At 49.2% G+C, this 21,779-nt stretch overlaps 1 protein-coding gene across 2 annotated transcripts; it reads right to left on the bottom strand.

Moving 5' to 3' along the window:
- Positions 1–9,359: 9,359 nt before the first annotated feature.
- On the bottom strand, positions 9,360–16,412 carry Iba57 (iron-sulfur cluster assembly factor IBA57). Of its 2 annotated transcripts, none has more exons than XM_036197697.1 (3): positions 16,031–16,412; positions 12,641–12,981; positions 9,360–12,454 (listed from the first exon to the last, which is right to left on the bottom strand). In XM_036197697.1, exons 1-3 carry the CDS (start codon positions 16,366–16,368, stop codon positions 12,060–12,062), a joined length of 1,074 nt encoding a protein of 357 aa, XP_036053590.1. In that variant the 5' UTR covers positions 16,369–16,412; the 3' UTR covers positions 9,360–12,059. The 2 variants fall into 2 exon arrangements, with proteins under 2 accessions (XP_036053590.1, XP_036053591.1); XM_036197698.1 differs by lacking the exon at positions 16,031–16,412 and adding an exon at positions 14,800–15,644.
- Between the last annotated feature and the right edge of the window lie 5,367 nt (positions 16,413–21,779).

Consider the following 21,779-nt stretch of genomic DNA (forward strand, 5'->3'; position numbering starts at 1 on the left):
CTCCCCTGGGCATTCAGCTCGGCCTGGTAGATTCAGTTGAGGCAGGTCCAGTCCCCTCCTCCCTGCAGCAAGGCTGAGCAAAATGTCTCAGCATAGGCCCTAGGTTCCAAAAAGCCAGTTCATGCACTATGGACAGGTCCCGGTCCCACTGCCTGGGGGCCTCCTAAATAGTTCAAGCTAATCAACTGTCTCACTTATCCAGTCTTTTTCAATAGCATCACAATGTGGTTTACTTAAGCAATTGGATCTTACATGTCCTCACCCCACACAAAGAAGTAACTGTGAGGTATAGATGTTTTAATGGCCTTAGCCAGTAATTAATTCACAATGTCTACTAAACCATTATGTTCTAGACCCCAAATAAATATGATTTTTAAATGGACAAGGGACATGAATGGCTGTAGGTACCTGGGAACGTGTTTAACGTCACTCATCATCACGGCTATGTCATCAGAATCTCAAAGAGCTTTCATATGCATAAGCCCACACACAGAGATAAAGTAAAAACAAGTCAGGAGTGGAGGTGCAGGCCTTTAATCCCAGCACCTGGGAGACAGAAGCAGGCCAAGCTCTGTCAAGTTGAAACCAGCTTGGTCTACTTATCAAGTATCAGACCATTCAAGACTATATGGTGAGATCCTGTCTAAAAAGGAAGGAAGGAAGGAAGGAAGGAAGGAAGGAAGGAAAGAAAGAAAGAAAGAAAGAAAGAAAGAAAGAAAGAAAGAAAGAAAGAAAGAAAGCGTCTATTCTGGAGGTGAAATGTGCAGCAACTACAACGACACATTCACTAAAGGGTTTCGTGGGAGACTCTATGTATGGGAACAGTCAGTGAGGCTGTAGATAGACTGCAAGTATGCAACCTAAAGAAATAAAGAAAATGCTGAACAAAGGAAGTAAACTGAGACTTAGTACAATGAAAGACACCATTAAACACATCAACACGTGCAACACAACAAGTTGTCACATATGAGGAAAGCTGAAGGAGGCTGGCAGCCAGAAGACAGATAAGAAAACATGGAAATGTTTACCACCCAATTTGATCACTACACACTGTCCTCATGAGTCAAATCATCACACTAGACCACACACATTTGTATAACTAAAATAATAATTAACTTTAAAACAGAACAGTAATAACTTTTTTCTTGGGCTGGCAAGTAGCTCATCAGATAAAAGCACCTGCTGCAAGGCTGAGAAGCTTGAGTTTGATTCCCAGGACCCACATGGTGGAAAGGAGAGCACAGACTTCTGGACATTGTCCTCTAATTGCTGTTTGAATCTTAGATGGTCTTTTGATAAAAAAAAAATTTAAAAAAAAAAAACAGATATCAAGGTGAAAGCTGAAAGATCAGAGGAGCAGAGCAGCCAGCCACTAGTTCTTACCTCTATGAAATCCTCAGCCTAAAGAGAGTGAGTTCCTGTTTCCTCATGCCTTATATACCTTTCTCTACCTTGCCATATTACTTCCTGGGATTAAAGGTGTGTGTGCTTGCCAAGCAAAGGAGTGAGATCTCAAGTGATGGGATTAAAGGTGTGTGCCACCACTGCATAACCTCTATGTCTAATCTAGTGGTTAGCTCTGTCCTCTGATCCTCAGACAAGTTTGTTAGGTACACAATATATCACCACATCTGATCTACACATTTTACACACACACACACACAGAGGTACTTTATATTTTTAGTTCTTAAACTTTTTTATCAAAACAAAATTAAATGTGATAGATCATCTAGAGTCCTTCTGTCTCTGTCTGTGTAACTGCCTAACCTGTTATAACCTAACCTGGGCAGGGGCAGTGAGCTATGGATTTCATGGGGAAAGGACAAGCCATCCTTGCCCTCTTTACAGCAACCTGCTCTGTGACTTTTCCCAGAGAGATGTGAACAAATGACTGCTCACCCCATATGGGGCACCCAGGCCAGACCAAGGAACCATTCACCCAGTTGTATCTTGGGGAAACAATGAGTTTAGTGGGTTATTCACAGGAGCATGAATGGCTCACCAAAGCCTGCATCCCTAAAGAGCCCATCACAGTATGAGAAGGCTGCATCCCTTAAAAGCCCATCACAGTTCAGGTAACTATTTCCAAGCTGCACCCCTGGAGCCCTCTCCTCCAGCAACTGTACATGTTAGTTGTTGATGTTGTTTTGTTTTTTTAAGATTTGTTTATTTATTATGTATACAGTGTTCTGTTTGCATGTATCCCTGCAAGCCAGAAAGAGGAGCCAGATCTCATTACAGATGGTTGTGAGCCACCATATGGGTGCTGGAAATTGAACTCAGGACCTCTGGAAGAACAGCCAGTGTTCTTAACCTCTGAGCCATCTCTCCAGCCCCCACATGTTAGTTTTATACTGTGTACCTGATTGTTGGGAGGGGACTTGCGAACTGTCTAAGATGTCTTAGCTTCCTGATTTAGGAGTCTCCCCTACCCCTCCTTCCAGGAGGAAATCTTCCAATTAAATGGAAATAACCACACAACAGAATGAAAGCAGAAATCTTTGAAAAACGCTACATCGCAGCATTCAAATAAAGGCAATTTGCATGAAATGATGCTGACCCTGAAAGACACTTTAGACATCCTACTGGTAGGGATTCTGAGGTTTTTGGGCGAGTTCTGCAAATTTCCTCCTGGATCTGTTTTCTCGTGATATCCAGGAGGAATTCTGTTGTGAGGACTAAGTGCAACATCTGGAAACAACCATGCAACCTGGAAAAGTGGTCCACGAGGAAAGGCTTGTCTAGGAATTTAAGCAACTTTAAGGAAACACAGGACATTAAGAATCCATCTTGACAGAGCCAGGAGGATCTCTGTGAGCTCGAGGCCAGCCTGGGCTACCAAGTGAGTTCTAGGAGAGGCGCAAAGCTACACAGAGAAACCCTGTCTCGAAAAACCAAAAAAAAAAAAAAAAAAAAAAAGAATCCATCTTGAGCTGGGTGGTGGTGGCTCTTTGTGAGTTCGAGGCCAGCCTGGTCTACAGAGCGAGATCCAGGAAAGACACAAAGCTACACAGAGAAACTCTGTCTCTGGAAAGAAAAAAAAAGAATCCATCTTAGCCAGGCAGCAGTGGTGCACACCGTTAATCCCAGCACGCAGGATGCAGAGCCAGATGGATCTCTGTGAGTTCAAGGCCAGCCTGGTCTACAGAGTGAGATCCAGAACAGGCACCAAAACTATACAGAGAAACTCTGTCTTGAAAAACAAAACAAAAAAAAAAAAATATCCATCTTATGTTGACTAAAACAAATGTTAACAAAAAAAATAAATAAATCCTTTGGGCAAAAGAATGTTGCAAGGCTTTGAAAGGGTTTGTGGAAAACCTTTCTGATGCACCCAAGGTAGACAAACCACAGGAGGCCTTCGTATCAGCATCGCCTGCATCAGCACCAGCGTCAGCTGCATCAGGACCAGTCACTGCTCCCCCAGTCATAATTTAAAATTAGGGTCAGTGGAACTAGGAGCTGTCATGGAAGAGGGTGCCACCTTCCACCTCAACAGCTGCCAAGAGTAGGGCTGCACACATTCCTAGGACAGAGATTGACAGCCACAATTAACTGGGTGACTTAATTGGGCAACCTTTCAATTCCATCCTGGTTAGAAAGTGGCACTTCCTACTCCCATGCCCTACCAAGTGACTCAGAAACAACCTGGGTCTCTGATCTCTCAGAAGAGCTTCAAGTGCCAAACTCAATGTTCCGGACATCAGGTTCTAGCTAGCATCAGGTCATTCCACATCCTGTGTTTGTCTCTTGTCCCAGAGCTGTGCTGAGGGGCGCCTCAGACGTAATCAACTGTAGACACACCACAGAGGTGCCCGGGACCTCCATGTGGCAATCACACTCTCCAGCAGCCAGGGTGTGTGTGTGTGTGTGTGTGTGTGTGTGTGTGTGTGTGTGTGTGTGTTTGCACGGTGGTATACACAAGTGCACATGCACCTGTGTATGCAAGTATAAGGAGGCCAAAGGAAGTCTCCTCTATCACTCTCTACCTTTTTTGTTGCTGTTACTTTGTTTTTGGAGACAGGGTTTCTCTGTGTAGCCCTGGCTGTCCTGGAACTCACTCTGTAGAGCAGGCTAGCCTCAAGCTCAAAGATCAACCTGCCTCTGCCTCCTGAGTGCTGGAATTAAAGGCATCCGCCACCACCACCTGCTGTCTACCTTATTTTTTGAGACAAGGTCCCTCATTAAACCTGGAGCTGACCAATTCAGCTAGATCAGCTGGTCAACAAACCTCAAGAATTATACTGTCTTTAGTTCCCTAGTGCTGGGATCACAGGTGTGGGTAGTCAGGCCCATCCTTTTACATAGAAGCTTGGGATCTGAACTCAGGTCCTCACATTGGCATGGAAAGCATCTTCCTGGCTAAGCCATCTCCATAGCCCCTAGCCTCTGCTAACTAGTGCCAACCTAACAACCACAGAGACTTAGAGGGCGCCTGAGGACTAAGATTATCAATCAGGTAGTGCAGAGCACAGCACAGGAACAGGATGTTGTGCTAAACAGGCAGATTCAGGAGGCAGAGAAGAAAGGATGCTCCAAAAAGTGAACCGAGGAGGATCACATCAGATATTCTGAAAGAAGGACCCTTGGCCATGAGGATCAGGAATAAAGGTGAGGTCCGCTGAGGTTGAGCCATAGTTGTGGGAGGCATCCCTGTAGTATCCACTGAGTAAGGTGTCCGTGGCCTGGAAGCAGGGCTGTGGCCCTGACAGAGACTTTTGAGAGAGCCCTTGTCGGGCACATCACCTAGCTTTACGCACTTGAGTTACTCTGTTAGGATAGATGGAAGCCACTATACTTTGATTCTGATGGCTCTGGCACTGTTCATTCTGATGTTCGTGGGCAGATCAACAGATCGCTAACTGTACAGAGATGGGAACTGTCCCTCACACGTCCAGACCCAACCATCCATGTGGAGGAATGGGAAGGATGCGCTAGACAACCAATCCTCTCAGAAAAGAAGCAGCTGGGCTGCTGCTTCCAATACATTATGGGATGGAGGGCATCCCCTCAAAGAGCTATGCTGCAGGCTGGAGAGATGGCTCAGCTGTTGAGAGCACCGGCTGCTCTGCTAGAGGTCATGAGTTCAATTCCCAGCAGCCACATGGTGGCTCACGACCGTCTCTAACTAACTGTAACCCTCTTCTGACGTGCAGAGGTACATGCAGACCCAACCATACATTTAAAATGCGTACATAATCAGAAGGCTATGCTGAAGTCTCACTCTAGAACCTGGGATAGAAGCGTACTTAGAAAGAGTGTCTTGGCAGCAGCAATCCAGTCAAGATAAGGTCAGTAGGGTGGGCCTGATCCATTAAATGGTGTTTGTATAAAAAGAGGAAATGTGCCCGGCAGTGGTGGTGCACACCTTTAATCCCAGCACTCGGGAGGCAGAGGCAGGTGGATCTCTGTGAGTTCGAGGCCAGCCTGGTCTACAGAGTGAGATTCAGGGCAGGCACCAAAACTATACTGGGAAACCCAGTCTCGAAAAACCAACAAAAAAAAAAAGGGAGGGGGGTTGTAGACACAGAAACAGTTACAGATACACACACAGGCCATGTGAGAGGAAATCACCCAGAAAAAGATGCCCGTGTAAGAGGAGGGCAGAGGCTGGAATGATACAGCAGCAGCGGCGGCAGCAGCTAGGCTACCAGAACTGAGACGGGTGGGAAGGCTCCTCCCTGGGACCTCCAGGAAGCACAAGCGAGGCCCACACTTGCTTTTGGATCTCTGAGAGGAATTTTCACCCAACTTGTGATCCTATATTTTAAAAGTCATAGGACACTAATTTAGTATCATAAACAAAACTCGAGCTGATTAAACAAAGAGCAGGAGCTGGAGAGATGGTTAAGAGTACTTACTGCTCTTGCAAAGGACCCTGGTTCAAGTCCCAGCACCCACATAGCACCTCACAATCATCTGTAACTCACGTTCCAGGGAATCTGATGCCTTCTTCTGGCCTCCATAGGCAATTTATGATGTGGTGCACAAACAAACATGGAGACAAAACACTTAGACATGTGAAATAAAAATAAATAAATCTTTTCTAAATGAAGCCTGAGTTCTGAGATATGACCCATCAATTCAACTGCTTGATATGGCTCAACACCAAAACCTAGCAATGCCCATACAAAAATCAGTCCTTGCAGACTCGTGGCAGCATTACTGACAGCAGGAAGGACTGGTGAGGTGGCTCAGTGGGTAAAGGCAAGAGCTGCCAGGCCTGACAACCTGAGTTTGAAGCCTGGGACCCATATTAGAAGGCAAGAATCAACTCCTAATAGTTGTCCTCTGCCCTCCACGTGTCATGGCATTTTCTTATACAAGTGTGTGTGTTTCATATATATTCCTTCCCTGCAATATAAAACGTGCGCGCATGCACACACGCACACACACACACACACACACACACACACACACACACACACACACCTTGAGACAAATAGCCCATCACACACTGCTTGGGGATGAGAGATTAGAGCTCAGGATTCACTGTGAACCTCACCTACTCTGCAGCCACATCTGTCTGTCTTGTGCTGGGTGCTAGGCTGCCCATCTGCTCTCAGACTGGCAGCTGACAGGGGTCAAATCAGAAACTAGTGAGTGCTTGTCTAGCATGCACAAAGTGCCACACAAACCGGGTGTAGTGGTACATACCTGTCAGCCCAGCACTTAGGAATAGATTCTGGAGTTTCAGAAGTTCAAGGTCATCTTCAGCTATATATTGACTTTAAAGCCAATACTGAATACATGACTTGTTTTTTTGTTTGTTTGTTTTTTTGTTTGTTTGTTTTTTTGTTTTTGTTTTTTTTTTTGAGACAGGGTTTCTCTGTAGCTTTGGAGCCTGTCCTGGACTAGCTCTGTAGACCAGCTGGCCTTGAACTCACAGAGATCCACCTGCCTCTGCCTCCCGAGAGCTGGGATTACAGGCGTGCGCCACCACTGCCCGGCGACTTTGTTTTTTTAAAAGGCAAGCAAGAAAGAAGAGCAGGAAAGGAACAGAGACCCTTCTGGAAAGGGCCGCCATCTATATGTGATTGTTCCATTGGCTTCCTACTTCTCAGTGACCTGCTGGCCCCACTTCCTCCCTCCTTGTCATTGAGGAGTGTGGCCTGTCCCTGTCACATATAAGGCAGCTGACAAGGGTCCTCACAGTACCTACATGGCACCACCTTGGTCTCCAAACTGAATGTCTGAGCCCTGAAACAAACCAGGCCATAGAGGCACCAGAGACTGAGCCTGGTGCCTGGCCAGCCAGGGCTAGAGGGACCCAAGAGGAAGCTCTGAAGCTGTACCCATGTGGCACAGCCGGGTTGGCTCTGCCCCATTGCCCCACTCATCTTCCCCATGGAGGAATTTGGCAAAGAACCCATGGGGAGGCTGCTTACCCCACAGCTCCTTGTGAGTAGGAGCTGAGGTAATAATGGGGCACCCTGGGGAAGGGTGCCAGGACCTCCCACCTCTCAGAGCATAAACAATGGTGACTGTTGGAAAGGGCTGACCCTCTAGCTTTTCTTCAACACTTGATGTTTTCTGTTTTCCTTTCTCCTCCTTCACTGTCATGGGGTCAACCCAACTCAGGACAAGGAGCTGGGGTTGGGGGACTTGAGAGGGATAAGAGGACCCTCCTGACTCCAAGAACCCACTTTTGCTGCGTGGTGGTGGTGAACACCTTTAATCCCAGCACTCAGGAGGCAGAGCCAGGCTGATCTCTGTGAGTTCAAGGCCAGCCTGGTCTACAGAGCAAGATCCAGGACAGGTACCAAAACTACAGAGAAACCCAATCTCAAGAAAAACAAAAAACAAAAACAAAAAAAAAAAATCAAGAACCCACTTTCAACAAGCTTCAACAGCATATAGCACTTGACAATTTACCGATATAATTTACATCCCTGCCGGTGTCTTCTGCTTCTGGAATTGCCCTCACGTTGCAGGGTGCTGTATTCCAGTCTTGTCTGCTCCCTAGCTCTCATCCTCCTGTCTTCTCTGTGCTCGAGGATGATCATTCTTGAGGCTCAGTGGTCCCCAGCTCCCGATCCTCCAAAAAACATGCTCAAAGACTTCCATATAGGCAGGGCATTTTTTTTTTTTTCCAGTCAGGGTCTGTGTAGCCCTTGCTGGCCTTGAATTCTGATCCTCCTGCCTCAGCCTCCAGTGTGCCAGAGTCCCAGGCATGTGCTTGACATATCCCACTTTTCCATTAGAACTTCTCTGTTTACAAATGTCCTTGTTCCGTTCAGTGGTCCCCCTTGCTCTCCCACGTTTTCGTTTTTCTTTTGTTTTTGTTTTTCAAGACAGGGTTTCTCTGTGTAACTCACATTTTATTTTTAACCTGGCAGCTAATTATCAAGTGTCTTTAAGGGCCCAGTGTGATGGTGCATGTATTTGTCTCGAGATGATCCCAGGATGGCTGGGTTACACCATCACACACAGTTGCCATTTCTTTGTGATGAGAACATTCACAACGCTCTTCCAGCTATTTTGAATGATATGACCAGTGTCATTGTCTGGTCACCCTTCTGTGTAAAAGAAGAGAATGTGCTTGTCTCAGCTGCCGTGACCTTGTACCTGTGAACGGATTTCTCCCCACCCCCACCTCATTCTCTGCTAACGAACAGGCCCTCTCCTGTTCTTCCTCAAATGTAAATCCTTTACATCTTAATATATTCCACACGTTTATCTTATATAAGCCTGGTGACTCCGTCTTAAAACTTGTAGACTTGTCTTTCTGCTGGCCCTTCCTCAGAGGATTCTATTAAGCATGTGTGGTATTTTCCCTGTATACTGTGAGGTTCTGGCATTGGAGCCTTCCCTGGCTGGGAAGAGCCTGCTCTTCCCGAGCTAGTCAGCTCCTAGTCTGGCTGGGTTCAGTTCTGAGCTTGCCCTCACCCTCTTGACAAGCAGGCCTCAACCTCTTCCTGGGGAGCAAGGTGCCCAGTGATTGGGTACCACCCCTACAGCTTGAGCCCCCTAAAGTCACTAAAATCACCTGTGCCCTCACACTGCGTGGTCCTGGCACGGGTAAATTTACCCCTGCTCCTTCCTGCCTTCTGGCCTTACAGGTTCCAGGGGCCTTTCCAAAGCCACTCCTGACTACTACCTTACCAGAGAACAGAGCAGACAGCTAGTTACCTTGGAATGTGGTGTCAAAAGTTTGGGGACCCTGTATCCTAGAAATGCATTCCCCAAAGCCTGATTTGGAGAAGCTTTTCAAAAAACAAGAACAAGCCTGGCTTCGTGGCATACACCTTTAATCCCAGCACTTGGGGATCTCTGTGAGTTCTAGGCCAGCTTGGTCGACAGAGTGAGTTCCAGGACAATTAGAGCTATACAGAGAGACCTTGACTCAAGAAAGAAAAAATAAACTAAACCAGAATAACAGCTGCACCTTTTCCTCTTAATCAGTTTATTTTTCACAGCTTTGTGCTTTTTACAAAATACACTGAAAAGCAGTTAACGGTTTTCAAGTGTCTATACTAGGGTCCGTGCAGACCCCTGTGAGGATGTGAAGACCAAACGCACGCCTGGATCACTAAGAGTGGCCCTGAGGTCCCTGGAGGCCAGCCCAATGCACAGGTGACTCCACCTATTAGCATTTCTACTGTGTGGGGCTGCTACTCTAAACTTCTGAGACGGATTGTAAGAGTCCAACATCAGGTAGCGGGCGAGCACTCATGAGGCAGTGCCTCAGCCCAAAGCAGCATCCGCCTCTTTGGGGACTTGCCCTTTCTTTACCCAAGGGGACTTAGAACCTTTCTGGCCTCCTTTTGAAAGCCGGAATGTGTGAGGGACAAGGCCCAGAGGCACCAATCCCTGTACGGACAGCTCCCCATCAGGTTTGAGAGGGCAAAAGCCAATCACATGACTGCACACCAATTTATGTCATGTCAGTTAAAAAAGCTGCCAGGTGGGTCAGCAGGAGCCCAGCAGTCACAGACTTCCAGAGCACAGTTGATTTCATTTTTTACCTCAACATTCAACACAACTGCAGTATTGCTCCTGAGTGGACAGGCAGTCACAGGGCACAAGGCAGTCGTAGACCAGGACAGGTGGGGTCTGCCAGCCGTGCTGGGACCTGCACAGCCTATGTGTGCACCCCAAGTGTTGTGGTTTGAATGTGCAGTGTCCTCCACAGGCTCACATTTGACCTCATGGTGGTCCTCAGCTGGTGGCGCTGCTTGGGAGGCGGTGTAACCTGTGGAGTGTGAGGTCTGTCCTGTTCTGAAGGGTATTCTCGGCTTCCTACTTCCCCTACCATGTGAGGGACTCTGCCACACCCCCACGGCCATGAGCTCCACTATGAACTGCAACCCCCTAAACTCGTGACCCAAAGTAATCCATCCTTCAAGTTGTGTCTGCCAGGTCCCTGTCCCCTACACTGACCACCCATTCAGTACCATGAGGAGTGAGGTCATTCAGGGTGCCCCCATCACATCCTGCCTAAGAGGGAGGCCACCCCCAACTCACCAGTCTACTCAGGGGGCACCAAGCTGCTGCAAACTGCACTTGAGTTCAGAGTGCGCCCAGAACCCTAGCCTAGGTAGCCTCCAAAGTCACAGTTCTTAGGACTCCCCACTGTCCCTGGCTCCAGAATAACTACCTCGGCTACTCCTCACCCCAGCCCTCTGTGGTCTCACCTTGAGGGCAACTGCAGAAAACAGTGCAGAGCTATCCACCCTAACCCTGAAGCCTGGGCGTCCACTCCCTGTGCCAGACTCAGAGGCCACCCCACTTCCTGCCAGCCCAGCATGGCCCATAGAACTCTGCTAAAAAAAAATGTATTGGGTCTGGAGCAATGGCTCAGCGGTTAAGAACACTTGCTGCTCTTGTAGAAGATCCAAATTCAGTTCCCATCATGCACGTCCAGCAGCTCAGAACCTCTTGTTACTCTAATTCCAGTGTATCTGATACCCACTTTTGTCCTTCATAGGCACCCAGATATACATCCATATGCATACGTAGACACACATATCTAGACATAAAAACAAAATACATCTTTTGAAAGAGAGAGACATAGGTGTATCTTGTAAAACACAGCAGTGCATGCCTGTCAATCTAGCTAGCACTCATGAAGCCAAGGCAGGAGAATCTCAAGTTTAAGACCAACCAGAGCTAGATAGCTACAACAATGGGACACTTTGATCTGGTGTGCTCATGATCTCCAGGGACAGCCATGTCATGGGTCTGTTCTACCAGACCTGCCCGAAATGAAGCCAAAGTTCCCAAGGGGCTGTTTACAGATCACACTTTACTGGTCCTTAGGCTTTGTGGCAAGACCCCAGTTCACATTACAAAGGTTAGAAAAAGTGGTTCTGGGGAGAACGCACCCCAACAGCAAGTCACTCCCCACTGACAGCATATATATAAAATGACATCCCAAACCAGCAAAAAGGTTAGCCACACAGAAGCTCCTCCCAGATGGACCTGAGCCCAGGGCTCCTGCCTCCTGAGCTTGCTGGGGAGTGTGAAGAGACAGCAGCTCACTTTGAGAAGTGAGAAGAACCCTTGGGACAGTGGCCATGCAGTCCCTGTGGCTCACAGAACACAGGTCCCAGTCCAAGGGACTCAACCTCCCCACCGTGCACACAACCAAACAATTCCTGCCCTGAGATGTGTTTCAAGAGAACACAAAGCCTGCATTCCTGGCCCAGTAATTTTGCAGACACAGAGTACCTTCCTCCAAGGGAAACAAGGTTAGGGAGCTGACACTGGACGGAGGCTTCACTCTTGCCTTGGCCCATGGACTGTATCAAATCCCATTCAGAATCTGCTCCAAAAGGGAGCTCAGACCCTTCCCTCTCCCGGAATCAGGATGGCGACTCTGTTCTCTGTCACACACTTGAGAGAGGAGAGTTCACAAGAGTAGGACCCTCTGCAGGAAGCAGCAGGCAATCAGTAGCCTGGAGCACACGGAACTTCCCCAGTGGGTGTGTCCAGGAAGCCACCACAGGAGAAGGAACTCATACCCAACGGGGCACAGCACACATCGTGGAAGACCTTGGGCAGCAGCTCAGAGGCACCTGGTAACTCTAAGGCCGGTGAAACTCCAGGGCATCCAGCTACTTGGCAGCCGTGGGCCACCAGTCCGGCACCGAGGCAGTCACGGCAACCTGTTGGCTCTCGGAGGTCTTTATGTGGAGAGGACCCTTGATGGTCTCTGACCGCAGCAAAGCCAGGCCCACATGTCCCTGGCCGGCCCTGAACTTGCCTGCTGCCTGTCCTGTTGCAGTCACCGTCACTGAGGTGCCGGGGCTGATGCCATTGGCAGGCAGGGGACCTTCGAGCCTCACAGGGAAGAGACGCTTACGAATGATGCCTGTGTGGTGGGTGCGGGCCGTCAGCTCCTGCCCAATGTAGCAGCCCTTGGTGAAGCTCACTCCATTCATGAAGGCCAGGTTGGACTCCAGGGGTAGGGCTGTCCCTGGGGGCAGGTCACAGACCCCCTCAGGGATGCCTGTGGGGTTCAAAAACAAAGAAAATGAGGATAGCATGCCCAGCAGCAAGTGCAGGCCTGCCGTTTGTGAAGTCCAGTCCTACAGGCCAAGTCCACCCAACCCTTCTACCCCTTACGGGGTCCACCTTGCATCTCCCCGCCCCTCCCCAACACCAGCCCAGCATATTATCCTACTGGCATACATACCTTGCTGGTACCGGTGTGTATGATAATCTCGGAGGTCCCCAAGCTGTCCCCTGGGCACCAAGGCTGGGCCGTCATCCTGAGTGAGAAGCCGCCACCCCATACGTACAGTCCGGGGGTCACGGGTGAGGATGGTGGTGGCTTCCGCCCTCTCTTCTAGTGGTACAGCCTCGGGGACCTGAGGGGCACAGGGTAGCACAGCCCACACCTGGAGCTCTGGACATGGCTCCACAGCGACCTTCCGCCGGATCTTATATACGGCCAGGTACTTCTGTAAGGTGCCCAGCACAGAGCTGTCAGACTCTAGGAGAAAGCCTGGTGCCTCCTCGGTGCTCTCGGGGAGTCTGTAGGAGACAGACATGGGCTTAGGGCTGGCAGGAGTCCCTGCCCACTGCCGACTCACCAACTTGAGAGCTGCTGGTAGCAAAAGGCCACACAGCCCGTGATAACTAGTGTTCAGATGGTCAACCTATCAGAATCAAGGGTTCTGTTGGAGGAAACCATCACGCAGGCATTTTGGAATTACTGCCTTTTGAATGAATTGGCTATTTCTTGTTGTAGACTTTTTGTGTAGTAACAGCTATGACTTTCCCCATTACAAAGGGAAAAAGGGGGCTGGAGAGATGGCTCAGAGGTTAAGAGCACTGACTATTCTTTTAGAGGTCCTGAGTTCAATTCCCTGCACCCACGTGGAGGCTCACAACCATCTGTAATTAGATCTGGCACCCTCTTCTGTATACATAATAAATAAATCTTTTAAAAAAAGGGGGGGGGGTAGGTTGGGGATTTGGCTTAGTGGTAGAGTGCTTGCCTGGCAAGCACAAGGCCCTGGGTTCGATCCTCAGCTCTAAAAAAAAAAAGGCAGTTTTCTTTTACTCGTGACTTATACTGACACAGACTCCTAACTTTTTTTGTTTGTTTGTTTTGTTTTGTTTTTCAAGACAGGGTTTCTCTGTGTAGTTTTGGTGCCTGTCCTGGATCTCACTCTGTAGCCCACGCTGGCCTCAAACTCACAGAGATCCACCTGCCTCTGCCTCCCTAGTGCTGGAATTAAAGGCATGTGCCACCACCACCAGGCTGGACTCCTAACCTTTTACCTAGCCATTTCTTTTTGTTTGTTTTGTTTTTTGTTTTTCGAGACAGGGTTTCTCTGTGTAGCTTTGCGCCTTTCCTGGAACTCACACTATAGACCAGGCTGGCCTCGAACGCACAGAGATCTGCTTACCTATGCCTCCTGAGTGCTGGGATTACAGGCGTGTGCCAACACTGCCTGGTTACCTAGCCATTTCTAAGATTAAAGTCTGAGCATATAAATTCCTTTTTTAGATCCCCTAATTGATTCTAACTCTTCATTGACCCTGTCTCCATAGTCACTCTCCCTTCCTTCCCTGAGCAAAAGGACTGTCAAATAGGGAGCCAGGCTACCCTCTGCCAGCAGCTCCCCCCCAACAGCACAACTGTCACCAGGGTTGTTAAAGCAGTTTTTAATCAGACTTTTGGCCATCACAAGTCTCAATGAACTCCTGATGATATTGCAACCACTTCTAACCTAGGCCAGATAGACAGCATCTTCTGATACCTAGAAGAAGGACTCTGTTAACTATCGCTAAAGACACAGGGTGATTGGTGACTGTCCAAAACACAATCCTCAGTCATGGTGAAGGTGCCAACAGGCAAGTCTGTGACCGGCCCCAACACGTCTCTGAGGCTACACAAACAGGCTGTGCAGGCTCACTTAATGAGTCTGTGGGGAGACTCTCCTGAACTTCACCCCTAGAGTGAGAGCACCAGCCCCAACAAGAAGCCTCTCTCAGCCTCTTTTCTTGCCCACTTTTAGTTGTGGAGGGTGGGCTGGTAACAGAGATAGTAGCAGCAGCAACAGTAGAGGGCGGTGGAGGCAGCGGAACAACGGTGGGGGCCGCAACTACGCGGCTGACAAGCCAGGCTGCAAAGAGGACAAGACTGCAGCTGTCTGGCTGCTGGAGCAACCACTGAGCGGTTCAACAATAGCCAGGGCAGGGAGAAAGGCAGCAACAGTGGAAAGACAGACGGCGAGAGGGCGGAGAGCTGAGGCTGGAAGAGGGTAAAAGGTTGCAAAGAGCCAGAGAAGAGAAACTGCGGGCCCAGGTCACTGAAGAGCTCCAGAGAGCTGTTAATCAAACCTTTGGAGCCAAGGGTCTACGAGCTGGCCAGAGGAAAGCTGTGACATTGGCTGGTGTTAACAGCTAAGGAATCCCATACAGGAGCTGGAATACTGGGCGCTGCCAAGAGGAGAGCCACAAGAGCGGTAAACACTTGCAGGGCCAAGGCTGCAGACTCAGGGTCTTCAACACTAGAGGGCACCCGCATGCTCCTGCTTCCAGAGGCAAATGCCACCACACGCCAACCCCTGCCAACCACCATGAGGAACGAAAGGCACCAAAGACTGGCACTTGAATAGCTTCTCCTTGCTGGCCCAGGCCACCCAGCAGCCTATTGGTAACACACAGAGATGGTGACATCCTGGAAATGTGGTCAGATCCAAGCCTCCAGAGTAGGGCCCATGCGTGTTTTCTACAAAGGGCAGAGACTGGTTCAGGCTTGAGGGCCTGAGCCACCACAGCCCTAACACTGCCTGGAAGACAATGTCCCAGGCTGAGGGGAGGAAAATGGGTGTGCCGGGATTCTCAGAGAACTCTACACATCAAAGCATCATACTGGGTCTGGCCCAAGGGTTGTCATTTGCTGACACAGTTCTAGATTCAGAGAGTCCACTAAGCGATGTAATACAGAAAAAAAAAAAAAAGAATCTCTAGAAGGCTCATCACTGTGGCTTTTTAGCACCTGGAGATAGATGCTCTAGGTTTCCCCACAGAATGCAGACAACTACTGGATAATGATGTCATGGCTGCCAAATCGCAGTGACTACTTTAGCCTGGAATGGCCATCCTCAAGGGTTCAGCAAAGACCCTCCAGACATGCGGAGTCTCGACATAGTCTTACTCTGAGACCCTAGGTGGCTACTGAAGATGCTTACCAAAACCCAACTTAGAAAGACACCAGGCAGCCCAGCCGGACCTTGACTCCGGTAGGAGTCAAGGAGGGACAGCCCGGGTTGTGGGACGGGGCGGGGCACTTCTGACTTAACCGGTAGGGAGCAGAGGCACAAGGCTCCGCGCAAGTAACTAGCCGACCCCTTCTCTAAGTCCAGATCATCCTCCTTTGGAAGCCTTTTCCGGAGACATCTAATTCGGCCTCTTCTCAGCGGTGTCTAGCCAGCATCCCCCTGGAATCTTATCCGGACGTCCCTCCTTGGATGCGTCTACCCACTCCTCCAGCCGCGGATGCTCCTTTGCCGGCTCCCCCCGCGCTCCATCACGCCTATCGCCCCGCCCTGCCGCCCAGGCTCCTCACCCATACAGGATGACGTCATACAGCGTGCGTCCCTGCACATTCAGGAAGTGGGCATACGCCGCACGCGGAGAGGGCTGAGCCGCGCCGGTTGGAGGACCCGAAAACGGCAGCTCATTGGTCAATAGTCCCAACAGGAAGGGCGCAGCGTCCGGGCCGCGCACGCGCAGTAAGGCGCGCTCGTCTAGCCGGAAGCAGGTCCAGGCCACGCTGTCCTCCGGGTTGCCGCGGAGGCCGGAGCCACGGGCCAAGCAGCGCCTCGGGATCCAGTTGGGCTGCCAGAGCCAGGCCGGGCTTCGGCGCCCCGCAGCCGCGCCCCGGAGCAGCAACGCGGCTGCCATCTTGGGCGCGAGTGAAGGCAGGAGCCACAGCGGCCCCTGTCGGCGGCGGGCAACGCGCGTGCGTGGGGGGAGAAGTGGGCGGGGCCTCGACCTGTCGATGGGTGCGCAAGCCCAGATTAGACGCCGAGGCTGGAAGCATCTGATGCCCTTTCCCCTACTTGGCTGCTGTTCAAGCCGGTTGTGGTTGTGGTTAAATACATAAACGTGAAATTTGACATCTTATACCGGACCTAGTGTGCAATCCCAGCCTCGGGAGGCAGAGGCAGGAGGATGCCAGTTCAAGACCTGTTTGGGCAACTTAAAATCCTGTCTCCAATAAAAAGCAAGAAGAGCGTTGAAGATAGCTCAGTAGTAGAGCACTTTCTAGCAGCAGAAAGCCTTGGTTTCCTTCCCCAGTACTGCCCTGAAGAAAGCAGGAGGGGAGGCGTTTCTTTGTTCACAGTGGTTAAATATAGACAGTATAAGATTAACCATCGTTGCCACTGTCTTACTTTTATTGCTGTAAGAAACATACCCAAAAGCAACTTGGAGAGGAAAGGCTTTATTTCATCTGAAAACTCTCAGGTCACACCCATAGCTGAAAGAACCCTGGGCAGATACAGAAGCAGAAGCCGCGGAAGATGCTGCTTACTGGCTTATGCTTCTTAGGGGGATTCTCCAGCCTGCTTTCTGATACAACCCAGGAGCACCTACCCACAGTGAGCTGGGCCCTCTCATAACAGTATCTCCAGAGACTTGCCTACAGCCCAATCTTATGGAGGCATTTTCTCAAGATTCCCTCTTCCCAGATATGTCTGGGTTGGTGTCAAATTGATGAAAACCAGGCAGCAAGGCCACCTTCAATACATTCAGGTCAGCATTCTTCATACTGCTGCACAGCCCTCACAACCATCCAACTGCAGAACTTTCCCATCTCCATATTGACTCCCCCAGAAACACACATCCAGGCCCTGGCACCCACGGTTTACTTTCTGTCCCTGTGGTTGGACACTCCGGTGCTTTTCCTCTTGGGCCTGGCTCTTTCCATGTAGCCTTCATCCATGTATCACGTGTTAGAATTCCCTTCCCTTTTTGAAGGTTATGTTCCATTCCATGAATGCCCACATTACCCTTATGCATTCAGCTGTCAATGGGCCCTCAGGAGGTGTCCACGTTTTGAATGCTGGGAGTAATGTTGCTATGAAAACGACCGCGCGCGGATGTCTCTTTTGAGACCCTGGTCTTGGTTCTGGAGTTCCCTGTTGTAGGTCTGTAGTCTTATTAACAAAAGATTTTAGAAATGGACTTGGAAGCTTGAGAGCAATTTTATTAGCAGTTGAGAGAAAAACAATAGAGTAGGTGCACTGAACAGTTTTATGTCAGCTTGACACAAACTAGAGTCATCAGAGAAGAGGGAACCTCAATTAAGAAATTGCCTCCATAAGATCTGGCTGTAAGGCATTTTCTCAAGTAGTGATCAATGGGGGAGGGACCAGCCCGTTGTGGGTGGGGCCATCCCTGGCCTGGTGGTCCTGGGTTCTATAAGAAAGCAGGCTGAGCAAGCCATGGAGAGCAAGCCAGTAAGCAGCACCCCTCCATGGCCTCTGCATCGGTTCCTGCCTCCAGGTTCCCACCTGGTTGAGTTCCTGTCCCAACTTCCTCTGGTGATGAACAGCGATGAGGAAGTGTAAGCCAAATAAACCTGTCCTCCCCAACTTGCATTTTGGTCACGGTGTTTGGTCACAGCAGTAGAAACCCTGATAGAAACAGAAAGTCTGTAGGTAAACTGGAAATGCTACAGCTGCTTGGAGAACAAAGCCCTTTGCGTTTAAATGAAGGTCACAGAAACAGAAAGCCCAGAGTAGTAGGGGAAGCGAAAGCATGCTTACTAGGCTTTGGGCCAGAATCCAGAGATAAAGAGAAAGAAAGGGAGAAAATGTGCTTAGTGTTGGGCCCCAATCTAAGTTCAGAATGTTAACAGCTCAGGCCTGAGTTCAAAGGGCACTTGATTCCAGGCCCTTGGATCCTAATGTTGTAAGATTATGAGGGGTTGGAGATTTAGCTCAGTGGTAGAGCGCTCACCTAGCAAGCACATAGGCCCTGGGTTCAATCCTCAGCTCAAAAAAAAAAAAAAAAAAAAAAAGATTATGAACAAAGAGACAGGACACCAGGACTTTAAGAAAACAGTTTTTGATTACTCCAGCAGTCTCAGTGAAACTCTTGCTTAAAAAAAAAAAAAAAAAAAAGTGACAATGAGACTTTTTTATGTGGCCTTTGGTTCCTTGTCTTCCATATATGGCAACTTATAATTTCATTGGATATTTTACAACCTTAAAGTGGGATTCTAAAGATGGCCTAGATATGGAGAAAAGGAGGGCCACTCAGGGAATGTAGCAAGGTCTCACATAAGCTTGGCAAAAGTTAAACCATATGATGGCCTTCCTGCCCTTCCTTCAAGGTCTCTGGAGACACTAAGCAAAGATGGGGTGAAGGAGAAATGTAATCATTTCTATATATATTCAAGGGCATTACTCAGCCCGAGTGGCAATTTTCTGTTTTTCTTTCCCATGGCTTTCAGAGGTCCCTACCACACCAGGGCAAAGGATTACACCCAAGACACAAGGTGAGAAATAGGCAGTTTATACCATTTTTTAGATTTCTTTATTATTTTGTATGTATGTTCATGTCTAGTGCCACTGAGGTCAGAAAACTGTGTTTGGATCCCCTAGGATTGGCACTAACAGATGGTTGTGAGCCACCACATAGTGCTGGGAACTGAACTCAGATCCTTTGAAAGAACAATCTTAACCTCTGAGTCAACTCTCCATCCCTCTTCTAGAGACAGTTTATTAAGAAAGAAAAAGCAGGTAGAGAGTGGTGGTACATACCTTAAATCAGCACTCAGGAGGCAGAGGCAGGTGGATCACTGTGATTTTGAAGCCAGCCTGATCTTCTCCATAGAAAAGTTCCAGGCAGGCCAAAGCTACATAGTGAGACCCTTGTCTTAAAAAAAAAAAAAAAAAAAAAAGATAGGGGTCTGTGCTGTGTCAGCAATTTCTGTACTACTAGCAGACTCCATTTAAGATAAATATCAAGTCATTGGAAATAAATGCGTCTTACCCCGTACACTGCAAAACCTGGTTATCCTGAATCAGCTTGGATTAGGACCAAAGGGCTGACAGTTCACCACAAGCCTTTGGACATGAAGGATGCCTAGGCTGGTAGTCCAGATGGAGTAGAAACATTCAGCCATGGCATGTGTGTTCCCAGCCTTACACTAACATTTCAACCCGAAGAGACTGTGTTGGGATGATAAGCAAGCTGCTAATCACCTCCATTTGCCAAGTGTCCACACACCGCTGCTTTGCCTAAGCCATCCAGCTCTGCCAATTTTATTGTTGCTGCTGATGGTGTTTTCTGCACAACCATGGGGACATGAGCAGCTCAAGTGTCTCCTGGGGACAAGGACAGATCTCATTCTTTTGTTCTATCCCTGTAACAAGCCTAGACATGATTTTGAGTCCTCTAGGAGCTGCTGTGTCGGCTCCTCGTGGATGAACTCAAGTGGATAAATGTGGTGGGAACTGCACCTCACGGAGCTGTAGCCACTGGACTACATACATCTCCCAAGAGTGATAGCCCTGAGCCCTGATCAGAAGCTGCACCCTCAACAAGTGGCTTCTTTGCTGGAAGGCCACTTCCCTTGCTATGGGTCACCCCACTTCAGGGTGGCTCCAGCAATCTTCTGCAAGAAACCTGCTCAAGTCAGTCCCATGCTGTCAGCCTCCAGGGGCCCAACTTGTTTCTCTTCTGTGCTCCGCTCCTTACACAACACATCAAAGACCTGAAAATGTGCTTGTTTATAGCTCTGAGCTCCAGGCTGGTGGGACTTTCATGTTAAACGAAAAACAGGTTTTCTGACAGGGTTTCGCTGTGTAACCCTGGGTGGCCTGAAACTCCATATGTGGAACAGGCTTTCCCCAACGTCCCAGAGACATTGTCTCTGTGTCTGCCTCCCTAGTGCTGAGAGTAAAGGTGAGTGCCATCATGTCCAGTCTAAAGCAAATACTCCTTATGGTAGTTGCTAACAGGGTGTTAAAGAAGCTGCTGTTGGGGCTGGAGAGATGCTCTGTGATTCAGAGCACTGGTTACATAATCATGAGGACCAGAGTTTGGATCCCAGCACCCATGTAACAGACATGCTGCAAACATGTAACTCCAGCTTGGAGTGATCTGACACCCTCTTCTGGGCTCTGAATGCACACACATATATGCATGCACATGCACATGCACATGCATGCACACACAAATAAGTCTTTTTTTTTTTTTTTTTTAAAGCTAATACTGAGACCATGCTGATAGGTGCAGTGAGGGTTGTGATTATAGGGGCCAAAACCACAACAGCAGGGCACTGCAGTGAGGGAGAGGTCAGGCTCTGCCCCCAAAACAACCTGGCTGTGGGAGCTTACAGGAGTAGGGCAGTTGGTGCCTGGAGAGGAACCAAGAGGAGACTTCTGCTGAAGGGGACTCGCCCAGCCCACCCAACAGGTTCCTGCTGGGAGTGTGCCAGGTGTGCACACAGCACTTCGGACTGGAAGGTAAGGAGCTGGTCACAGAACCATGCAGCTGAGTGTTCAGAGTGGAGAATCCCACTAAACTGCTGTAGCAGGGTTCTTGCTAAAGCTTGGCTTTTTGAGGCCGAGCACAGTCAGAGACCACTATCTAGCCAAGCAGAGAACCTTCATGCAGCTCACTGACTGATCCCTAAATCTAGGGCAGCAGCTCGGTCGTCGCTGGGTAAAACAAAATTTGTGGTCCCAGGTAGAAGAGCCTGAACAAGCAGGGTATGGCATGCATGCCTCTAATCCCACCACTTGGGAGGCACAAGTGGAAGGATCCAGAGTTCAAAGGCATCCTCGTCTATATGTATAGTGATATTTTATTTGTACTGAAATGTGTTTCTATTTGTATATTAATAAAGTTGCCTTGGGATCAGAGCAAGCCATAGCAGAAGTTCAAGCCAACCTGTGCTATATGAGACCCCAGTCTCAAAAAGAATGGACGGGCGAGAGCTGAACACGTAACATCCCCCCTCCCCCCTCCCTCACCCCCACCCCGCTAAGATCAGGGCTCAGGCCCTATGCTTGAACTTCAAGGTCTTCCTGTAAGGCCCTAGGATCACTGGTGGGCCCGGCCTGTGTTGGGACACCCACCTTTTAACACCAACCATCACCTTCACTACCGTGAGTAATATTTTGTGATTGATGTCTTCCCCATTGATGTCTTCCAACCCCCAGCTCCCCTCAGGCTGCAGGCTTCCTGATTTACCCTCCCTGCAGCTGGAATGTGTGCCCCTGGAAGATCACAACTTCCTCTTCCCTAGGCCTGAGGGTGACCTAGCCACCCCTGCCAGCCTGGGGGAGAACATTAGG

The sequence above is a fragment of the Onychomys torridus genome, chromosome 8, assembly GCF_903995425.1.
Source record: "Onychomys torridus chromosome 8, mOncTor1.1, whole genome shotgun sequence".
In the NCBI taxonomy this organism is placed as follows: domain Eukaryota; kingdom Metazoa; phylum Chordata; class Mammalia; order Rodentia; family Cricetidae; genus Onychomys; species Onychomys torridus.

Bases quoted from the DNA above. Each gene is read 5' to 3' on its own strand.
- Iba57 (XM_036197697.1), bottom strand. From the start codon at position 16,368: ATGGCAGCCGCGTTGCTGCTCCGGGGCGCGGCTGCGGGGCGCCGAAGC. The intron at 12,982-16,030 runs GTGAGGAGCCTG...TGTCTCCTACAG, and splicing joins TATGACGTCATCCTGTATGG to ACTCCCCGAGAGCACCGAGG. The intron at 12,455-12,640 runs GTATGTATGCCA...TGAACCCCACAG, and splicing joins TACACACCGGTACCAGCAAG to GCATCCCTGAGGGGGTCTGT.